The following is a 20,685-nucleotide window of genomic DNA, read 5'->3' as shown; positions in this document are numbered from 1 at the left end:
TAATGTGAAAGTAGCCTAATCCTATAGTTGTATTATAAATAAACACACAGCCAGAATAAAGTCCTTTAATTGAAAAAATGACACAGACTCATAATCATAATTAAACCTTACTTACAACTTCGCCTAACTCCACCAAAGCCCTCATTCTCCTGTAATAAAGGTAAAATAAAAAACTAATATACCGTACCTGTCTGTCGTTCTGTCACACACCATAATCCATGCTTGGGGGATAGTTAGTTTTCAACCTGGATGGTGCCAAGATGTGACTGTCCAGACTGAGAACCACTGGAGAATGGGAACGCAGCGTCAGTGACCGGGGTGAGGTCATACAGGTCACATCTGGTCACTGGGCTCCGTTCCCAGCCGGGCTGAGGTGCGGTGAAATCCCCGCAAGCCCACCATGCGCAAAGTAAGCGGATCATGTGTGGATGGTACCCACGGTCTGGAGGAGAGGAGATTCTCCTCCAGGCTCTGGGGACCATATCCCTGTGTAAAAAAATAATTAAATTAGTTTCTGTCCATGGTGATCTAGTGCTTAGTCTCTGTCCCTGGTGATCCTGTGGCTCGGTGTCTGTCCCTGGTGATCTAGAGCTTAGTGTCTGTTCCTGGTGATCCAGTGGCTTATTGTCGGTTTTGAGTGATCCTGTGGCTCGGTGTCTGTCCCTGGTGATCCTGTGGCTCGGTGTCTGTCCCTGGTGATCCTGTGGCTCGGTGTCTGTCCCTGGTGATCCTGTGGCTCGGTGTCTGTCCCTGGTGATCCTGTGGCTCGGTGTCTGTCCCTGGTGATCCTGTGGCTCAGTGTCTGTCCCTGGTGATCCTGTGGCTCGGTGTCTGTCCCTGGTGATCCTGTGGCTCGGTGTGTATCTGCTGCTTCGGAGCATCTCCTGAGTACTCCTCCTTGAGGTGTAGTGGGCAGCCCTGGTCCTGCCATGGAGTAGTTTTGATTCCTGGTCAGGGCATAGTGATGTGAGGGAACACAGCGTGCTGGGAAGTGAAGTCCATATAACAAGTAGACGCACCGAGCTGCCACCCCACACCCTGAGCTGGCACTTGCGTGACTTTTGTGTCCTTGCAGCTGCTGCCGGAGATGGCGTCCCAGGTATCCGACATCTCCTCATCAGAAGCGTCTGCTCCTCCATCCTCCTCGCTTCCTGACTCACAGTCACCTGTGCAAGGAATCACCAGCAGATCTCCCACCAGTGGTGAAGAAGGATCCCCGAGGGCAGAGGATGAGCCGGAGGCTGACAGGCGAGTAGCATGCAAGTATGTCACTGATCACAATACATTCCCAGGCACTAACACCAGATCACACATTCATTGTAGGAGTGCGGACAGCCACCAAGAATTATCTGCTGACGGTGACACCAGTGACTTTGAAGAAACATTAAAGAAAAAACCGAGGAAGACTCGGAGACACGCCGTAAAGCAGACACAGGTCAGTATAACGCCAGTATCCTTATTGTGACCTCTACATGGATTAGTGTCACACTGGAGGGAGGAATAGGACTGTACCTGCATGGATTAGTGTCACACTGGAGGGAGGAATAGGGCTGTACCTGCATGGATTAGTGTCACGCTGGAGGGAGAAATAGGACTGTACCTGCATGGATTAGTGTCACGCTGGAGGGAGGAATAGGGCTGTACCTGCATGGATTAGTGTCACACTGGAGGAGAAATAGGGCTGTACCTGCATGGATTAGTGTCACACTGGAGGGAGAAATAGGACTGTACCTGCATGGATTAGTGTCACACTGGAGGAGAAATAGGGCTGTACCTGCATGGATTAGTGTCACGCTGGAGGGAGAAATAGGACTGTACCTGCATGGATTAGTGTCACACTGGAGGGAGAAATAGGACTGTACCTGCATGGATTAGTTTCACGCTGGAGGGAGGAATAGGACTGTACCTGCATGGATTAGTGTCACACTGGAGGCAGGAATAGACTGCACGTCTTTGCGCTACATTTCCCATTATGGCTTTCTAGCATTTATGCCTCACACCCCCATGCCGGAGTAATTTTATATATTTTCTGGCATTTTACACACGTTATTACATTTTATTGTGGAAAATGCAACTTTCTCCTTCGCCTCATTGGGGGACACAGGACAGTGGGTGTATGCTACTACCTCCAGGAGGCTAACACTAAGTGGATGAAAAAAAGTTTATCTTCTCCTCTGTAGTATAGACCCTCGCCTCGATTGCAGGCGGAATCCGTTCATGCTTAGGCCTGTATCACACTTCAGTTTTTTGACGTCTGTCAAAATCCGTCGTTTTGCCAAAAAAACAGATCCGCCATTTTTTTTGACGTATCCGTTTTTTTCCCATTGACTTGCATTAGCGGCGGATTTTGACGGATGGTCATCAGTTGGATCCGTTTTTTGACGGATCCGCCATAATTTTGGCGTCCGCTGTCTTGAATTGACGGACAATGAAACGTTTTTTGTCTGCGTCAAAACAGCGGATAGCAACGGATCCGCCACTATCCGGCATTCATTATCATGGTCGCCTATGGGCGTCGGATCCCTTGCCAACCGTTAATTGACGGAATCCGGCAACGCATCCGCTTTTTTACACTGAGCATGCCCGGATGGATTTCCTTGCCCGAAATTTAACCCCGAATGCCGTTCTGGCGGCGGAAAATTCTCTCTCTCTCTCTCTCTTTTCCACTCTCGTTTTCCTTTAAATTTCGGTCACTACCTGCTAAAGCGGATCCATCAAAAAACGGATCCGTTTTTTTCACAACCTGGCGGATTTTGACTGACGTCAAATAATTGAAATGTGAGACAGGCCTTGGTGTCCTAGGAGGCACACACGTCTGGTCTTTTTTTCAGACTTTTTTTTATTTTTTTTTCATTTTTTTCCATGAAGATGAGACAGGGGCATCGGACCCTATTGAAAGGGTCCTATTTCCCCAAACCAACAACGGGCGAGCACGTGCTAGTGTCGCCTCAACTTATCCTTTCCCGCGACGCGGGATATGATGCCGGACTCGCCCTGACCACCCTAAGGTATCGAAACCCTAGGACTACGAATAGTCTGTGCGGCCCCCACTGCACAACCAAGGCTAGACTGCGGTGCTTCAAGGCTGCGGACGGTCCCTCTCCTCATCCCTTGGAGGGAAAGATGGATCGAGGGGGCCTGCACTGTCCTTGATTTGGATACAGTCCCCCTTCCCCCCCCCCCCAACCTGAGGATCAGCTGGAGCTCCAGGGGTGAAACGCTGAAGGAGGTGGGCTGGGAGTGCTCCTGAAACCCCGAGGGTCGGCATTCCCCTGGGCGGCAGCAGCGGTCGGGCGTCAGCATGCGCCCCCACAGCGGTAGCACTCGGCAGCGCATGTTCTGACCAGGCTTCGGTTTCTTGGTGGTCCCGTCCGCGTGTCCGGGCGGGCACCGTAAATTTAGTCCGACGCTAGGCCTTGAGCAGAAGCTCGGCCCATAGGACGTCACCGGCGGCGCCTTCTCTCCTTTCAGGACCGCCCACACGCCGAGGCGCACTTTTTGGAAAAGGGTGCAGCGGTTCGGCAGGCTGGACACCTAAAGGGGATCCAGGACTGGGCACAGGACTGGGGTAAGTGCTACCCCTTAAGGAGGAAGGCCACCCTCTGTTTTTTTGCCAGAGGCTAAGCAGTAGAACCCTGCAGTCATATCACCTAGCAGGGCCACCATGCCCAGAGCAGCTAAGACATACACGTTTCTGTATGCTGCGTGCACCTCCTGTCGATCTGACTTCCCACATGAAAAATCTGTGAAATTTGCGAGTCTGAAATGCCCAGGAGCCCTGCCCTGCGACCGCCCGGAATGGGCTCTGCCTCTGTCGCAGTCTACGGCATTACGAGAGCAATCAAGTCCCTTCAAGCCCCAGATAGGGGCAGGGATAGTGGCTCGCCTGTCTTGGATGGGTCCTCCACCTCACATGAGCCTCCAGCCTGCGGGGGCCACTCTCCCACTAGGCAGACGCGGGGGAATCGAACCCACACAGCGTCTCCCGGTCCGTCCGGTGCCTCGGCATCCGTGAGCTCTGCCTCTCGCTTGCCCTCGCCTGTAGTTGATAACGAGAACTCGGATTACGACTTGAACGAGCCCCTTTACTTAGTTATTCTGGGTTACCAGGAAACAGTGAACAGCCTTATCGAGGCCGTCAACCAGACCCCGGGGATTGACAATAAATCCACCCTGACCTCAGGGCACAGTGTGTCATTTAAGCGGGTCAAGCAGCCTCATAGAGTAATTGCCGCTCACCCAGAGTTGACGACATAGTACAGCGAGTCGACACAGGGAACGGCCTGATAGGCGTTTCTTAGACCAAAAAGCGCTTGACGTTTGAGGTGGGTGGAATCCCTGGCGGTAGATCCACCCGTGTTGCGCTTGGTCTCTAAAGCCCTGTTGTCCATACCTAACGGTTCCTCTATTAAGGATCCCACCCACTGTCTCATAGAGAGCTTGGCTCGCTAAGGCTACTTTCATATTAGCGTCGTGCGACGCACGTCGCAATGCGTCGTTTTGGGGAAAAAACGCATCCTGCAAAGTTGCCCGCAGGATGCGTTTTTTCTCCATTGACTTACATTAGCGACGCATTGCCACACGTTGCATCCGTCGTGCGACGGATGCGTCGTGTTTTGGCGGCCGCGACACACACAAAAATGTTACATGTAACTTTTTTTGTGCGTCGTCTGCGCCATTTTCGACCGCGCATGCGCGGCCGAAACTCTGCCCCCTCCTCCCCGGACATTACAACGGGGCAGCGGATGCGCTGAAAAACTGCATCCGCTGCCCCCGTTGTGCACGCCTTTCACAGCGTGCGACGGTACGTCGCCCCGACGCAGGGCGACGGCCGTCGCACAACGCTAATGTGAAAGTAGCCTAAGTATTGGAGGCGTCAGGTTCAGCACTTTCTCCCTCGTTCGCTGCAACTTGGAAAGTTAAGGCCATGTGCTCTGGGTCTGAATCATTATACATAGCCTTGCAGGATATGGACCTGTCTGCGGAGATAGCAGATATTGCTAATCAGATTGCGTTGGCTGCAGACTACTTGATTAATGCGTCTTTGGATACGGCTACCTGCGCAGCACTCGCTGCCGCAAATGCAATCTCTAGAGGGGCTCTGTGGTTGAGGACTTGGCGTGCAGATTCAACCTCCAAGAAGTCCCTAACTTCTTTACCTTATCAGAGCGGCCGCCTATGTGGGTGCCACCGGCCATTCTAGGCTGAGCGTGGCTGCATTGGCCTATTTGGTGAAAGGTTGGACCAGCTTATCTTTGACCCCATGGGGCAGGAGCAGTTTTGTCCCTCAATAAAGGGTTAAACAGCTTTTTCGTCACCTGCTTCAGACACGGTTTCGGTCCTTTCGCAACCCCAGGGGGGCTTCAGCAACCAACTCCGCCGTTGCAGGTTGCCCCAACCAGGACAGAGATCTTCAAGTCTCATATAGAGCCAACCCATTGGGGAGAATGCGATCCCAACAAGCCCAGATCAAGGGGACCTAGATCCCAAGGATCTTCGGCCTAATGGCTCGAGGCAAGTGCCGGGCGACACCAGCAGAATAGGCGGTCGCCTACGCTGGTCTCGCCATGTCTAACTCTCCTTCGTGTACGACACATGGGTAAGGGAGCTGGTATCCTCGGTGTACAAGTTAGACTTTGTCAAACAGCCCCCAAGACGATTTTTTCCTCTCTCGTCCTCCCAAGGTGGATTCCCGGGCACAAGTTTTGTTCAGGGCCATCGGATTGCTCCGGAAACACGGCGTTGTCATCCTCGTACCGGAAGGAGAAAGAGGTCAGGGTTTCTATTTCGACCTGTTCACGGTCCCCAAAAGGGACGGCACTGACAGGCCCATTCTGGACCTAAAGCTTCTGAACAGATTTGTCAGGATCAGGCAGTCCCGGATGGAGTCTCTCCGCTCGGTCATAGCTGCCATAGAACAGGGAAAAGGATTGGCTTCTGTTGACATCCAAGATGCGTACCTATACATCAGAAAGTTCTACGTTTCGCTATCAGCGGCCTATACTTTCAGTTCGCAGCTCTCCGCTTCGGGCTAGCTACCGCCCCCCGAGTGTTTACAGGGGTCAGGGTTAGTGTCATGGCCATCCTGCACTCCCGGGGCATAGTCATCTTGCCTTATTTAGACGACCTCTTGATCAAGGGCCCCTCATATCGAGCATGCGAGGAAAACATCAACATCGTGCTAGATACTCTTGGCCGCTTAGGGTGGTTGGTCAACCTGGAGAGATCATCCCCGGTCCCAACTCAGAGGAGTTCCCTTTTAAGGATGATCTTCGGCACCTCCCGAGGGTTGGTAATCCTTCCTAGAGACAAGGCCCTAGCTCTTTGGCAAGGAATCCAGATACTTCGCAAGCCAGTCCCTCATACCTTTCATCTTTGCATGAGGGTCATAAAGAAGAGGGTGGCAGCAATGGGAGCAGTTCCATTTGCCCAACGCCATCCTCACCCCCTGCAGCACGCCCTCTTGGCATCATGGGAAAAGAACCTGTTCTCACTCGACCACCAGTGTCGGTTGTCCAGGCAGGTCAGACAGGCACTTGGATGGAAGACAGTCAGTTCCTCCCGTCTTCAGGGGAAACCCTTTCCCCTGGACCATGGGTTGGTGGTCACAACCGATGCCGGTCTCCTCGACTACGGAGCATTCTTTTTTCACCATCACATGACCCAGGGACGGTGGTCGCCGCAGGGGGCACGCATCCCAATCAACTTGTTAGAAATTCAAGCAACCCGGCTGGCTCCGCAACATTTTCATCATCCTCTATCAGGCCGCCCCGTCCGGATTCAAGCGGACAACGCCATGGCCGTAGCTAACATAAATCATCAGGGGAGCACCCGCAGCAGAGCAGCCATGTACGAAGCGAGGCACATCCCTCACTGGGCCGAGAGGAATCACTCGGTGATCTCGGCCGTCCACATTCCGGACGTAGAGAGCTGGACGGCAGGCTTCCTCAGCCGGCAGGGTCTTTTGTGTCCAGGGAATGGCCACTACACCCCGAGTTTTTTCTGGCAAGTATGCCGATGTTAGGTAACGCCGGACGTCGACCTGACGGCCTTCGGGGTAGGCGCCAAGGTGGTCGCGTTGGTCGCCTCGGTCCCGGTGTTGAGGTAGCTAATTTGGGAGGGCTAAATTAACCCTTCACGGTTGAGCCAGTGATTTCCAAATTATTCCAGTGTTGCTAGCAACTCAAATGACCACACGGAGACTGGGGTCTCTGTACGGGAGGATCGAGGCAGATCACTAAGCCCCTTTATTTTAGTCACATCTTTTATAATCTTTTGCTTAATTATGCAAGGTTCTCAAGTACCAATAGCATCATTTCACTTTATAAGCCAATAATATTGCAAGAAAACCGGAAACTACATATATGTCTGTACCTAAATAGCGTAGAAAGTAGTATAATGGCATATTCTGAGCAATGCACTCCCCCGAGCCCCTTATCTTTGTACCTGATGAGAGCAGTCTGGTTTCATGACAGCCCATGCCAATTATAAAAATTTATCTTACAGCTACAAAAACGGAGAAACGAAACCTTACAGAGAAATGGAGAAGTGAAACTCAAGCTCTGATTTTAGTATTAACCCGCAGGCAAGCGCCGGGAATGCGTTGGTTCTGCTATGGAACCAGAATTTGCCTCCCATACCTATTTCCCCCGCTGCCGCTATTCCCAAGGATCATCAAGAGGATCAAGGCAGAAGGAGATTCCAGTGGTGCTACTGGCCCCAGATTGGCCTCGGCGGGCGTAGTACGCAAACCTGGTGCAGCTACTCGCTGACATTCCCTGGCGACTGCCAGGTTCGGACGCAATGTGGTTACTACAATGGTTAGTGCCCAGAAGCACGCCTCAGTACATATTGTCCACCACACCTGGAGGATTGTCTTTTCATGGTGTCAGGACCACGGTCGTTCTCCACTGGGATTCTCTATTCCCAACATTTTGGTGTTTTTTCCCAGTCCGGCTTGGACTCGGGTTTAGCTCCAAGTTCCCTTATATCTGCCTTATCCGTCCTGTTCCAGCGCAGAATCGCTACCAATCTGCAGGTATAGACCTTCAGCCAGGGGGACTCACACTTGGTACTCCCCTATAGGACCCCTCGGAACAACTGGGACCTTAACCTGGTCCTAGGCGTTCTGCAGGAAGCTACATTCAAGCCACTACAATAGGTATCTTCGACATGCCTTCCCTGGAAGGTGGTGTTCCTTGTGGTGATAACATCAATCAAGCAGGTCCCGGAGCTGGCAGCTCTATCTTGCCGAGCTCCGTTCCTGATATCTCACAAGGAGAAGGTGGTTCTTAGGCCAACTACCCCTTTTTCTGCAGAAGGTTGTTTCCTCATTTCGTTTTAATGAGGATATTGCCTTGCCCTCCTTTTTTCCCAGCACCAGTACACCGGGTGGAAAAGGCTCTTCATACGTTAGACCTGGGGAGGGCTCCCAGGAGGTAGATGTCACGGACGCAATCCTTTCGTCAGACAGACACACTGTTCGCGCTCCCTGAGGGTCGCAGGAAGGGACTTGCTGCCTCAAGAGCGACCATAGCCAGGTGGATTCGGCTGATTATTCAGGAATCCTACCGCACCAGAGGCGCAGCTGTGTCAGCAGAGATCAGAGCGCACTCAACTCAAGCAGTGGGCGCCTCTCGGGCTCTTCGGCACCAGGCATCGTCGGACCAGGTATGCAAGTGGCAACCTGGTCCAGCCGGCACACATTCTCCAAACATTACTAATGTCCATACGCTGGCTTCAGCACATGAAGCTTGGATAAAATGATTCTCCAAGCAGTGGCGCACCCTTACACAGGTGAGTGTAGCTTGGACCGCTGAGTCAACTCCCCACCCAGGGACTGCTTTAGGACATCCCACTGTCCTGTGTCCCCCAATGAGTCAAAAGAGAAACATGGATTTTTGTGATAACTCACCGTAAAATCCTTTTCTCCGAAACGCTCGTTGGCGGACACAGCACCCACCCTGTTAACCAATTGGCTCCTTTTTGTTTATTGATAGGTATTTATGATACCAGGTGGGTTTTCTTCTTTAGACAGGTTGTTACCTGCATTGAGGCTGATTTTGTCTTGTAGATCTCCTACTGCTTTTGCACCGAACTGATTCCACCTGCAATCGAGGCGAGGGTGTAAACTGCGGAGGAGGAGCTAACTTTTTTTCATCCACTTAGTGTCAGCCTCCTGGCGGCAGTAGCATGCACCCACTGTACTGTGTCCCCTAATGAGCGTCTCGGAGAAAAGGATTTTACGTTGAGTTATCACAAAAATCCATGTTTCTACTTAAAAAAGGAGCAAAAGACTGAAAAATAAAGCCTTTTTTTGTGTGCAAAATTCATTAACCACATGCGACTTTTTGAAGAATTTGGTCTTAACCCCTTAATGTCCAATGACGGACACAGTCCGTCATTGGACTTCTCCCCTGCTTTGATGAGGGCTCCGGCGCTGAGCCCGTATTAAAGCCGGGACATGTCAGCTGTTTTGAACAGCTGACATGAGCCCGCAATAGTCGCAGGTGGAATCGCGATCCACCTTCACCTATTAACCCGTTAAACGCCGCTGTCAAACGCTGCGCTGACAACAGCGTTTAACCGGTGCTTCCAGCCGCCGGGCCGGAAATGAGGTCATCGCTGACCCCCGTCACGTGATCGGGGGTCAGTGATGCATTGGCATAACAACCAGAGGTCTCTTGGAGACCTCTATGATTGTTGATGCCGCTTTGCTATGAGCTCCACCCGGTGGTCGGCGCTCATAGCTATGCAGTAATTCTGCTACATATGGGCGATCTGCTCATCGCCTATATTATTATTATTATTATTATTTATTGTTATAGCGCCATTTATTCCATGGCGCTTTACATGTGAGGGGGGTATACATAAAAACAAGTACAATAATCTTAAACAATACAAGTCATAACTGGTACAATGTAGCAGAGCCGATCAAGTATGACATGCTTCTAGCCTCCCATGGAGGCTATTGAAGTATGACCAAATTAAAAGAAAAGTATTTTAAAAAATATGAAAAAAATACAAAAGTTCAAATCACCCCCCTTTCGCCCTATTCAAAATAAAACAATAAAAAAAAATACACATATTAGGTATCGCCGCGTTCAGAATCGCCCGATCTATCAATAAAAAAAAAGCATTAACCCAATCGCTAAACGGCGTAGCGAGAGAAAAAATCAAAACCCCAGAATTACGTTTTTTTGATCTCTGTGACAATGCACAATAATCGGCGATCAAAAGACCTTGTCTGCATAAAAGTGGTATCATTAAAAATGTCAGCTCGGCCCACAAAAAATAAGCCCTCACGCGACCCCAGATCACGAAAAATGGAGACGCTACGGGTCTCAGAAAATGGTGTTGGTTTTTTTTGTTTTTTTTTTTCAGCAAACTTTGGATTTTTTTTTCCCCACTTAGATAAAAAAGAACCTAGACATGTTTGGTGTTTATGAACTCGTAATGACCTGGCGAATCATAATGGTGGGTCAGTTTTAGCATTTAGTGAACCAAGCAAAAAACAAGTGTGGGATTGTTTTGCAAATTCACCGCACCTGGATTTTTTTTTTCCCGTTTTGTAGTCCCGCAAAAAATAAGCCCTCACATGGCCATATTGACGGAAAAATAAAAAAGTTACGGCTCTGGGAAGAAAGGGAGCGAAAAACAAAAACGCAAAAATGAAAATAACCCCGGTCCTTAAGGAGTTAAAAATGTAAGCAAATATCACAAGATAGGAAAGAAGGCAAATGATGACTCAGATCCAATATGTTTTTTTTCTAGGCCACTAAGCGAGGCCGGAGACATGACCGAGTCAGTGAGGAGCTGTTTGAAGCCATCATACTGGGCAGAAGTGCCAAGCAGGTGAGGAGGCAGAGAGCTAGAGCTGTGTGGTGCTTGGAGTCGTGCAGGTGCTGGAGTAAATGGTTGATGACATTGTTCCATCTCCTCGCACAGATCCTAGTGGATGATTGGCTGGATAGTTATAAGACGGACCGCGAGACGGCGCTCCTCGGGCTCCTCAACTTCATCATACAGGCCTGTGGATGTAAAGGTGAGTGTGGCGGCTGCGCTCTCCCAAAACCTATGCTCTGCACCCTCCAGGGAACATCCCGCTCCCTCTTCTGTTTGCCTGCAATTTCCTGTTTTTTTTCCTCATCTGTGCACATGTCACGAGCTTCTTTTGCAACTTTAGCCCATAGATTTGATTGCAGTCAACACTGAGCGCCACCAACCTTTTCAGATGGGACCTACCAACTACAGCGCAGGCCTCCATCGTGCTCTTTCTCCTCAATCTACTCTTATCTTGATCTGCTCCCGCCTTCCAGATACCAAGCAGAAGACCCCATATGGTTTTCTGTCCTAAAGGGGGTTTTACACATAGCGATATCGCTAGCAAGATCGCTAAAGCATCACCAATTTTGTGACGCAGCAGCAATATTGCTAGCGATATCTCTATGTGTGATACTTACCTCTGACCGGCTCCCCCGCTGTCTGTCGCTGATCGCGTGAGATCAGCCGGGTCCATTTCTCGTCGGGCGCTTCCTGGCACCAACGAGCGACGCGTGGACGCTGGTGGAGGACGTCAGGATGGCCGCGTATGAAAGGTAAGTAACGACCGCTGCTGCGTCGCTACATCGCTAGTGAGATCTGCCTGTGTGGCAGCTCACTAGCGGCCATTTAGCGATGCACCAGCGATCCTGACCGGGTCGTATCGTGGTTGGGATCGCTGGTGCATTACTAAATGTAAAGGGGCCTTTAGACCTGTCCAGTTCTCCCCAAGCAGCCAGAACTATCTCTACATTGGTTAATTGAATCAATTCAGGACCTGGTATGCTCTCCCTCATCAGGGACTGACACAAGTCCATTTTGCCTCCATTTTCTTTTTTTTTGGCACTTGTCTCCAAATATTTTTGCTCCTTCTAGGCTTCGTCTAGGCAGCCAGGCTATTCTTTCCATGTCACCATATATTTTTCTCCTTCGTCTCATTGGGGGACACAGAGACTGTGGACACAGAGACTGTGGGTGTATGCTACTGCCATCTGGAGGCTGACACTAGGCATACAAAAAACAAGTTAGCTCCTCCTCCGCCGCATACACCCTCGCCCCGACAGCGGGCGGAAACCAGTTTTTTGCTTAGTGTCTTATGGAGGCACACGCAGTCTGGATCTCTCCAGGCTGTTTTTTTTTCTAGTTTACCATGAAGATGAGACGGGCGACGGATCCTACAGAAAGGGTCCGATCTCCCCAAACCAACAACGGGCGAGCACGCGTTGAGTATCGCCTCCGCGTATCCTTTCTCGCACCGAGGGACATATCTGGGACTTTTCCCCAGACATCTAATTTTTCTTTGTTTTATGAAGATAAGAGGGGCAACGCATCCTATTGAAAGGAACCGATTTCCCCAAACCAGCAACGGGCGACCACGTGCGAGTGTCCCTCCACGTTTCCTTTCCCGCGACGTGGGACATTATGCCAGACTTAGCCCTGTCCACCCCTAGGTATTGAAACCATGGGCTTGCACAGAGGCACAAGACTAGTCTGTGCGGCCCCCATTGCTCCACCAACGCATGACGGCGGTGCTGCATGGCGGCAGACGGTCCCTCTCCTCGCCCCTGCAAGGCGATCGGAGCTAGGGTTCCTGCACCGTCTTAAACAGAGTACCTCAGGTATGAGCTGGAGCGCACCCCCGGGTGGAGGGCCCTGGGCAGCGTTTTCGGAAGTCTGGGGCTGGAGGAGCAGCTATTCGGCTGGGGGGGGGACAATAGCCCGGGTTGTTAGATGGCATTTCTTCCTCCCCCCCCCCCCTCCTTCTCTTCCGCCCTCCCTCCCTCCGCTCCTCTAACCCGGTTCGCGCCTCTCTTCGGGTACTGGCGGTCCGGGAGAAGTGGGGGGAGCTGCCAGCCGGCATGGCCGAGGTAGCGGTCCGCCGGCGTACCAGGCGGGCGGACTGGCTCTAATTTAGCCCGCGGCTTCGGCCTGGGCCGCGGGCGGAAGTTCCGCCCTGGGCGCAATGTCATTTCCGGCGCCGCCCCCCATCTCCAGGGCAGGCATGGGGAGTTGGACGGCCGGGGTAGCGGTCCGCCGACACGCTAAGCGGGTGGACCGTCTCTAAATTTAGCCCGCGGCTTCGGCCTGGGCCGCGGGCGGAAGCTCCGCCCTGGGCGTAACGTCCTTTCCAGTGCCGCCCCCCATCTCCAGGGCGGGCGCCGGATAAAATTGAGGCCCCGGCGGCAAGGCAGGGTAGGACGCGATAAGAGAAGAATCGCAGCTTACCAGGAGTGGGGAAGACGAACTGCAGAAGCACGGGGAGAGACACGCTGGAGCGGGTAAGTGCGACCCCGTCCCGGAGCCACACTAAGGCACTACAGGGTTATCCTCTTCCTCCTCCCCCCCCCCCCAACCTTAAAAGGATTTTTTGTGTGTGGCCTACGCCAGCAGTATGTCTGGAAAAGGAAAAACACACACGTTCCTTTATGCCGCATGCGTTTCCTGTGGGGTTATGTTCCCACGTGCGCAGACTATTAAGTTATGTGAAGCCTGCGACTCCGAACGCGTCCAGGAGCCCTCCCCTGCGACAGAGCCCAGGGGTCTTGATCCCCCAGAATGGGCGTTATCACTCTCTCGGTCCATGGTTTCGCTCACGAAGGCGATTGAGACCCTTCAGGCCCCGGATAGGGGTAGAGACGACGGCTCGCCTGTTTGGGAGGGGTCATCCACCTCACAAGAGCCTCCGGCCTGCAGGGGCCACACACTCTCTAGGCAGATGCACAGGAAAAGAGCCCATACTGCGTCTCCAGGCCCCTCCGGTGCCTCAGCATCCGTGAGTGCGGCATCTCGCTCACCGTCACCATTTTCTGGGAGCGAGCAGAGTTCAGTTGATGACTGGGAAGAATCCTTGGACCTGGATACCCCGGGGTACCGGGAGACGGTAGACAGTCTTATTGAAGCAGTCAATCAGACTCTGGGTATTGAGGATGATGTCTCCCTAGCCGCAGGTCATAAGGTATCCTTTAAGAAGACCAGGAGACCACACAGAGTGTTTAGCACTCATCCTGAGTTCGAGGACATAGTGCAGCGGCACAGGGAACGTCCAGACAAACGTTTTTCAGGACAAAAAACGCTGGAAACAAGATATCCGTTCGCATCAGAGCTCTGTAAGAAATAGGCAGAATCTCCGGTAGTGGATCCCCCAGTGTCACGCTTGGCCTCAAGACCCTTGTTGTCAGTACCTAGTGGTTCTTCCATTAAGGACCCCATGGATCGACTCATAGAAGGTTTAGCTCGCTCGGTGTATGAGGCATCGGGATCAGCGCTCTTTCCTTCTTTTGCGGCAACGTGGGTAGCCAAAGCCATGATGTCATGGTCAGATTATTTGAATAAGGTCCTACAGGATAGAGATTTGCCGACGGAAGTGGCTGATATAGCAAGTCAGATCGCGATGGCGGGTGACCATTTAAATAATGCATCCTTGGATGCGGCTAATGGCGCAGCACTAGCGGCAGCAAATGCAATCGCCATTAGGAGAGCCTTGTGGTTAAGGTTATGGCGGGCTGATTCGATTTCTAAGAAGTCTTTGACTTCCCTGCCTTTTCAGGGTAATCGGCTATTTGGGGAGAAATTGGACAAGCTCATTTCAGATGCTACAGGGGGAAAAAGCAGCTTCCTTCCACAACAGAAAATTAGACCGCCTTTTCGTCAACCTCAGGCGCGCTTTCCAGCATTTCGCACCCCCGGGTGGATGGCAGCGGCCAGTACCTCCGCCCCAGCTCGCTATGGCCAAGACAAAGAGCGTCAGGTCACGTATAGAACCAACCCGCTGGGTAGGATACGGGGCCGCCCGCCCAGATCAAGGGGGGCCAGGTCCCAGAGGCCCTCAGCGAAATGACTCGAGGCATCTAGTACCCGAGGACAGCAGAGTGGGCGAACGTCTGCGCAAGTTCTGCCGCGTCTGGGTTGCGGTGGCACGCGGCGCATGGGTGGCAGAATTAGTGTGTTACGGGTACAAAATAGAATTTGTCAAGGATCCGCCAAGACGATTTTTTCTTTCCCAGCTTCCCAAAACGGAATCCCAGGCAGAGGCATTGCTAGGGGCCATCGAGGTGCTGCAGCGCAACGGGGTCATTGTCCCTGTACCAGAGTGCGAAAAAACCCAAGGATTTTATTCCAATCTGTTCGCAGTCCCCAAGAAGGACGGAACAGTAAGGCCGGTTCTGGACTTAAAGCTCCTGAACAGGTTCATCAGGGTCAGGCGTTTTCGCATGGAATCTCTCCGGTCGGTCATATCATCCATGGAGCATGGAGAATATTTGGTCTCGATCGATGTCCAGGATGCCTACCTGCACATCCCTATTTTTCCCCCGCATCAAAGGTTCCTTCGGTTTGCAATCGATGGCCAGCATTTCCAATTTGTGGGCCTACCTTTCGGGTTGGCCACGGCCCCCGGATATTCACGAAAGTGATGGCTGTCGTCATGGCCGTTCTACATTCTCGGGGCATAGTGATTTTGCAGTACTTGGACGACCTCTTAGTAAAGGGGCCGTCCTTTCGGGCATGCGAGGAGAATGTCAGGATCACACTGGATACCCTATCTCGCCTAGGATGGTTGATCAACGGGAAGAAGTCATCCCTTACCCCAGCTCAGAGGATTCTATTCCTAGGGATGATTTTCGACACTTCCCGAGGGTTGGTAATTCTCCCTCAGGACAAGGCTCGGGCGCTCCGGCAGGGAGTCCGAAGTCTTCAACAACCGGGCCCTCACACTATCCGGTTTGAGATGAGGGTTCTAGGAAGGACGGTGGCGGCGATGGAAGCAATTCCGTTTGCTCAATTTCATCTCCGTCCCCTGCAGCATGCTCTCTTAGCAGCTTGGGACGGGAGTCCGTTCTCCCTCGATCATCAGTGCAGGTAAGACGGGCACTTCAAAGGTGGACACGCGACTCCTCTCTTCGTCAGGGGAAGCCCTTTCCCCCAGATCAATGGTTGGTGATCACGACCGATGCGAGTCTTTTCGGTTGTGGGGCAATCTTCCGCCATCACACGGCCCAGGGGCAATGGTCGCCTCAGGAGGCTCGTCTTCCGATCAACCTGTTGGAGATTCGAGCGGTGCGGTTGGCACTGCAGCGTTTTCAGCAATTGCTAGCAGGACGCCCAGTCCGGGTTCAGTCAGACAACGCCACGGCAGTGGCGTACGTGAATCACCAGGGAGGCACGCGCAGCAGGGCAACCATGCGCGAGATAGAGCATGTACTCCATTGGGCCGAGAGGCACCACTCGGTAATCTCAGCAGTTCACATACCAGGTGTGGAAAATTGGGCAGTAGATTTCCTAAGCCGGCAGGGAGTCGCGGCCGGGGAATGGTCCCTTCACCCCGAAGTCTTCTAGCAGATTTGCCAACGGTGGGGGACTCCAGACGTGGATCTGATGGCGTCCAGGGAGAACGCCAAGGTGGGCACGTTTGTCGCTCGGTCTCAGGACCCGCGAGCAATCGCAGTGGAGGTGTTGGTCCTACCGTGGAACCAGTTTCGGCTCCCATACCTGTTTCCCCCACTGCCACTTCTCCCAAGGGTCATCAGAAAGATCAAGACAGAGGGGGTCCCGGCAATTCTGCTGGCCCCAGACTGGCCCCGGCGAGTATGGTATGCGGATCTAGTGCAGCTCCTCGCAGACGTGCCTTGGCGTCTACCGGAACGACCAGACTTACTGTCTCAGGGGCCGATCTGCCACCCGAACTTAGGGGCCCTGGCTTTGACGGCATGGCCATTGAATGTTGGATTCGGACCCAGGCGGGTTTTGGGCGTGAAGTGGTGGCTACAATGGTTAGCGCCCGGAAGCCTGCCTCGGCGAGAATTTATCATAACACTTGGAAAGTTTTCTTTCATTGGTGTCGAGAACACGGAGTGGCGCCATTATCCTTTTCGGTCCCCAACATCCTGGCTTTTCTGCAGTCCGGACTAGACGCAGGGTTGGCGCCGAGTTCCCTTAGGAGGCAGATATCGACCTTGTTGGTCCTTTTTCAGCGAAAGATCGCTACCAATATGCAGGTCAGGACGTTCATTCAAGGGGTCTCTCATTTAGTTCCTCCCTATAGAGCACCCATAGACGCCTGGGACCTTAACCTGGTCCTGAGTGTCCTGCAAGAGGCTCCGTTTGAACCGTTACAGGAAATTTCATTATCATATCTCTCCAGGAAGGTAGTATTCTTGGTAGCCATAACTTCCATTAGGCGGGTCTCGGAGTTAGGAGCGTTATCTTGCAGAGCTCCTTTTCTGACGTTTTTTAAGGATAAGCCTTAGACCACCGCCGCCTTTTCTGCCGAAGGTCGTGTCCTCTTTCCATATTAATGAGGACATTGTTCTGCCTTCGTTTTGTCCAGCGCCAGTACACAGAGTGGAAAGGGCGCTACACTCTTTGGATCTGGTAAGAGCTCTCAGGAGGTACGTGTCAAGGACAGCACCTTTTCGGCAGACAGACTCGTTGTTTGTGATTCCCGAAGGGCGCAGGAAGGGTCTCGCAGCCTCACGATCGACCATAGCCAGGTGGATTCGCCTAACTATTCAGGAGTCTTACCGTATTAGAGGCGTACCGATTCCAACAGGGATAGGGGCGCACTCTACTCGGGCAGTGGGCGCCTCTTGGGCGCTTCGGCACCAGGCTTCGGCAGAGCAGGTATGCAAAGCAGCAACCTGGTCCAGCCTGCACACTTTTTGTAAGCATTACAATGTGCATACTCAGGCCTCGTCGGATGCGAGCCTGGGTAGAAAAATTCTCCAAGCAGCAGTGGCACACCTTTAAATAGGAGGGCATGCGGCTTGGATCGGTGAGTGGTCCTCCCACCCACGGACTGCTTTAGGACGTCCCACAGTCTCTGTGTCCCCCAATGAGACGAAGGAGAAACATGGATTTTTGTGAGTACTCACCGTAAAATCCTTTTCTCCGAGGCGCTCATTGGGGGACACAGCACCCACCCTGATAGCCAGTTGGCTCTTGTTTATTTAATTACTATAAATTCCTTTTTTAATGTAGGGTGGTCCTTCTTCAGACATATGATTTTCCGCGTTAAGGCTAATTTATTGTTATGTTCTCCTACTGCTTTTGCACAAAACTGGTTTCCGCCCGCTATCGGGGCGAGGGTGTATGCGGTGGAGGAGGAGCTAACTTGTTTTTTGTATGCCTAGTGTCAGCCTTCAGATGGCAGTAGCATACCCCCACAGTCTCTGTGTCCACAGTCTCTGTGTCCCCCAATGAGCGCCTCGGAGAAAAGGATTTTACGGTGAGTACTCACAAAAATCCATGTTTCCTCTTCCGGTCCTCCTCCACTGTAGACAGCCCAGGAGCCTCATGCGCTCCCCCTTGTCTTGTTTGGTAGTCTCTCAGCCCTTGGCGGTAGTGATTGCCTGTTATTGGTACTCTGACCACTTTTCAGTGTGAGTCAGACCCTGCGCAAACAGCCTTCAGCATGGCAGATCGGGCAAGTGAACCCGAGCCCTTCCTTCACATCCCTCCTTCTCATTTTCCTCCCTTAGAGCCTGTTCCTTTTCTTGCTCATTTTCTTTCATTCCTCAAGAAATGAAAATTACGATTTTTGATTCTAACTCTGATCTGGACACCGACCAATGCTTTAAAGTAAGAGATATGGTCGGTATCTTGCAGTCAACGACACCTTATGGGTGAAGGATGCAGACTCTTCTGATAGAGAGCATTTCCTTCCAGGGGGTCAAACACACTGTTGGAGATGTATGTAACCACATCTAATGTTAAGCGTACCAATCGGCATGGAAGGATGAAGACTCTCCATTTCAGAGACCCAAGGGGCCAGACCTTGTTCATTCTCTTTTGGTTGATCTTCTTGCCAAGTGTACTTGCCCCCTAAATATACCCTCCAGTGTCACATCTATCCAAGATCACCACCCAGTCCCTGGCAGATGCAGCATTTCTTAAGGATCCGACATGTGCATTGAATCTACCTCTGCCCGGGCCTCGCTGCGGGCTGCCACAGATGCTTCACTGAGCCAAACAGCAGTATCGCTGCCATCTCCAGAATCCTTTTGGCTTAATGCTCGAAGTGCAGACTCGGCCTACAAGAAATTCTTTGCCGGCCTTTCTTTCATATGCTCTCTCCTACTTGGGACCAGGTTATTCTGGTGATTTCTTAAACTACTGGATGCATGAGTACATTGTTTCCTCAGTCAAGACCCATATGCTCTAACCAAGGCTGCAGAACTCATTCTTTTCGCCAATTTTCCTCAAACTTTCAGGGGAAGATAACTGTACCTCAAAAGAAGAGTATGCTAACCTTCAAGCCTAGGCCTTACTAGCACCCCTATAACCAGCCTGACTGCTTAGATAAGTTCTGGAACAAGTCATACTCCACTTGATGGGATGTCTCCACCTGGGAGCTCCATTCCAGTGGTTGGTTGTCTTCTCTTCCAATGCACAGTTGAAGAGATCTGTGTCATGCAGGACGACTCATCCATGTACACGATGACGTTCTCCGCCATTCCTCGTCATTGTTTCTGCAGATCAAACCCTCGTTGCTCCCCCTTTTTGGCTTCCAATTTTTCTCATGCTTTCTCCTTCAGTTGGGAGTTATTGTTCCGGTCCCTTCCTGGGAAACCTTCTTCACTTGTTTTTTTTGAAGACAGGTATGTCATGCCCATCTTGAATCTGAAATATCTCAACAAGTGGGTGCGACTGACATTTAATGATTGAGTCTCTGCACTCGCTGTTAGCCTCCAATGTAATCCAGCGAGTTTCTCTCTTCATTAGACATCTAGGATTCCTAACTCCACATTTTCCTCCTTCACCAGAGGTTCTCCAGTTCACAATGCATTGCTCTCCCCTTTGAGCTGGTCATGACTCCCTGGTTATTCACAAACGTCATGGCCCTTCTGCGCGCGACCCCCCCCCCCCCCTCCCCGCGGCGGGCATGCATGCAAAATTTAGACCATGCTAGGCCGCGGGCGGAAGTCCCGCCCCTGGTGTGATGTCATTTCCGGGACCGCCCCCCGGGCTAGGGCGGACGCCGAACAAATTGAGGCCCCGGCTTCATTGCAGAGTAGGCCGCAACCGGGAGAGGAACGTCCCGGCCTACCCAGAGGAAAGGAACGCAGGGCAGCGCAGCGGCAGTGTCAGGAGCACGTGGGGACGCAGGACGGGATAAGTGTGACCCCGACCCTGGAGGCGCGCTACGGGCGATTAAAGGTGGTTTTTTCCTCCTCCCTTCCCCTCAACCATCATATGAATTAGGCCTGGCAGCAATATGTCCGGAAAAGGTAAATCGCACAAGTTCCTTTATGCCGAATGCATTTCTTGTGGGGTTAGGTTTCCACGAGCTCAGAGCCGAAAACTATGTGAAGCCTGTGACTCCAAACGCGCCCAGGAGCCCTCCCCTGCGACAGAGCCCAGGGGCCCGATCCCCCGGAATGGGCCTTATCGCATTCCCGGTCTATGGCTTCTCTGGCAAGGGTGATCGAGACCCTTCAGGCTCCAGATAGGGGCAGAGATGGCGGCTCGCCTGTCTGGGAGGGATCATCCGCCTCACAAGAGCCTCCGGCCTGCAGGGGCCGCAGTCATTCTAGACAGGCGCATAGGAAGAGAACCCACACGGCGTCTCCAGGCCCATCCGGTGCTTTGGCATCCGTGAGTGCGGCGTCTCGTTCACCGTCTCCACTATCCGGGAGCGAGCAGAGTTCA

At 52.3% G+C, this 20,685-nt stretch overlaps 1 protein-coding gene across 4 annotated transcripts in view; it reads left to right on the top strand.

Annotated features, from left to right (window-relative positions):
- STAG3 (STAG3 cohesin complex component) overlaps window positions 1-20,685 on the top strand; it is a 163,541-nt gene that overhangs the window by 26,003 nt on the left and 116,853 nt on the right. For all 4 annotated transcript variants that reach the window (XR_012221409.1, XM_073551652.1, XM_073551650.1 and 1 more), the window contains exons 2-5: window positions 1,076-1,248; window positions 1,324-1,435; window positions 10,774-10,854; window positions 10,948-11,044. Coding sequence is in view for 3 of the 4 variants with exons in the window: in XM_073551652.1 (XP_073407753.1) it covers window positions 1,076-1,248; window positions 1,324-1,435; window positions 10,774-10,854; window positions 10,948-11,044 (463 nt within the window). In the remaining variant the exon portion in view is untranslated. The remainder of the gene's footprint in view (window positions 1-1,075; window positions 1,249-1,323; window positions 1,436-10,773; window positions 10,855-10,947; window positions 11,045-20,685) is intronic.

Source organism: Dendrobates tinctorius, unplaced genomic scaffold (assembly GCF_039654945.1).
Source record: "Dendrobates tinctorius isolate UK_male_01 unplaced genomic scaffold, ASM3965494v1 ptg000178l, whole genome shotgun sequence".
Classification (NCBI taxonomy): Eukaryota; Metazoa; Chordata; class Amphibia; order Anura; family Dendrobatidae; genus Dendrobates; species Dendrobates tinctorius.
Note: the sequence above shows the minus strand (reverse complement) of the source record. Positions and strands in the feature narration are given on the sequence as shown.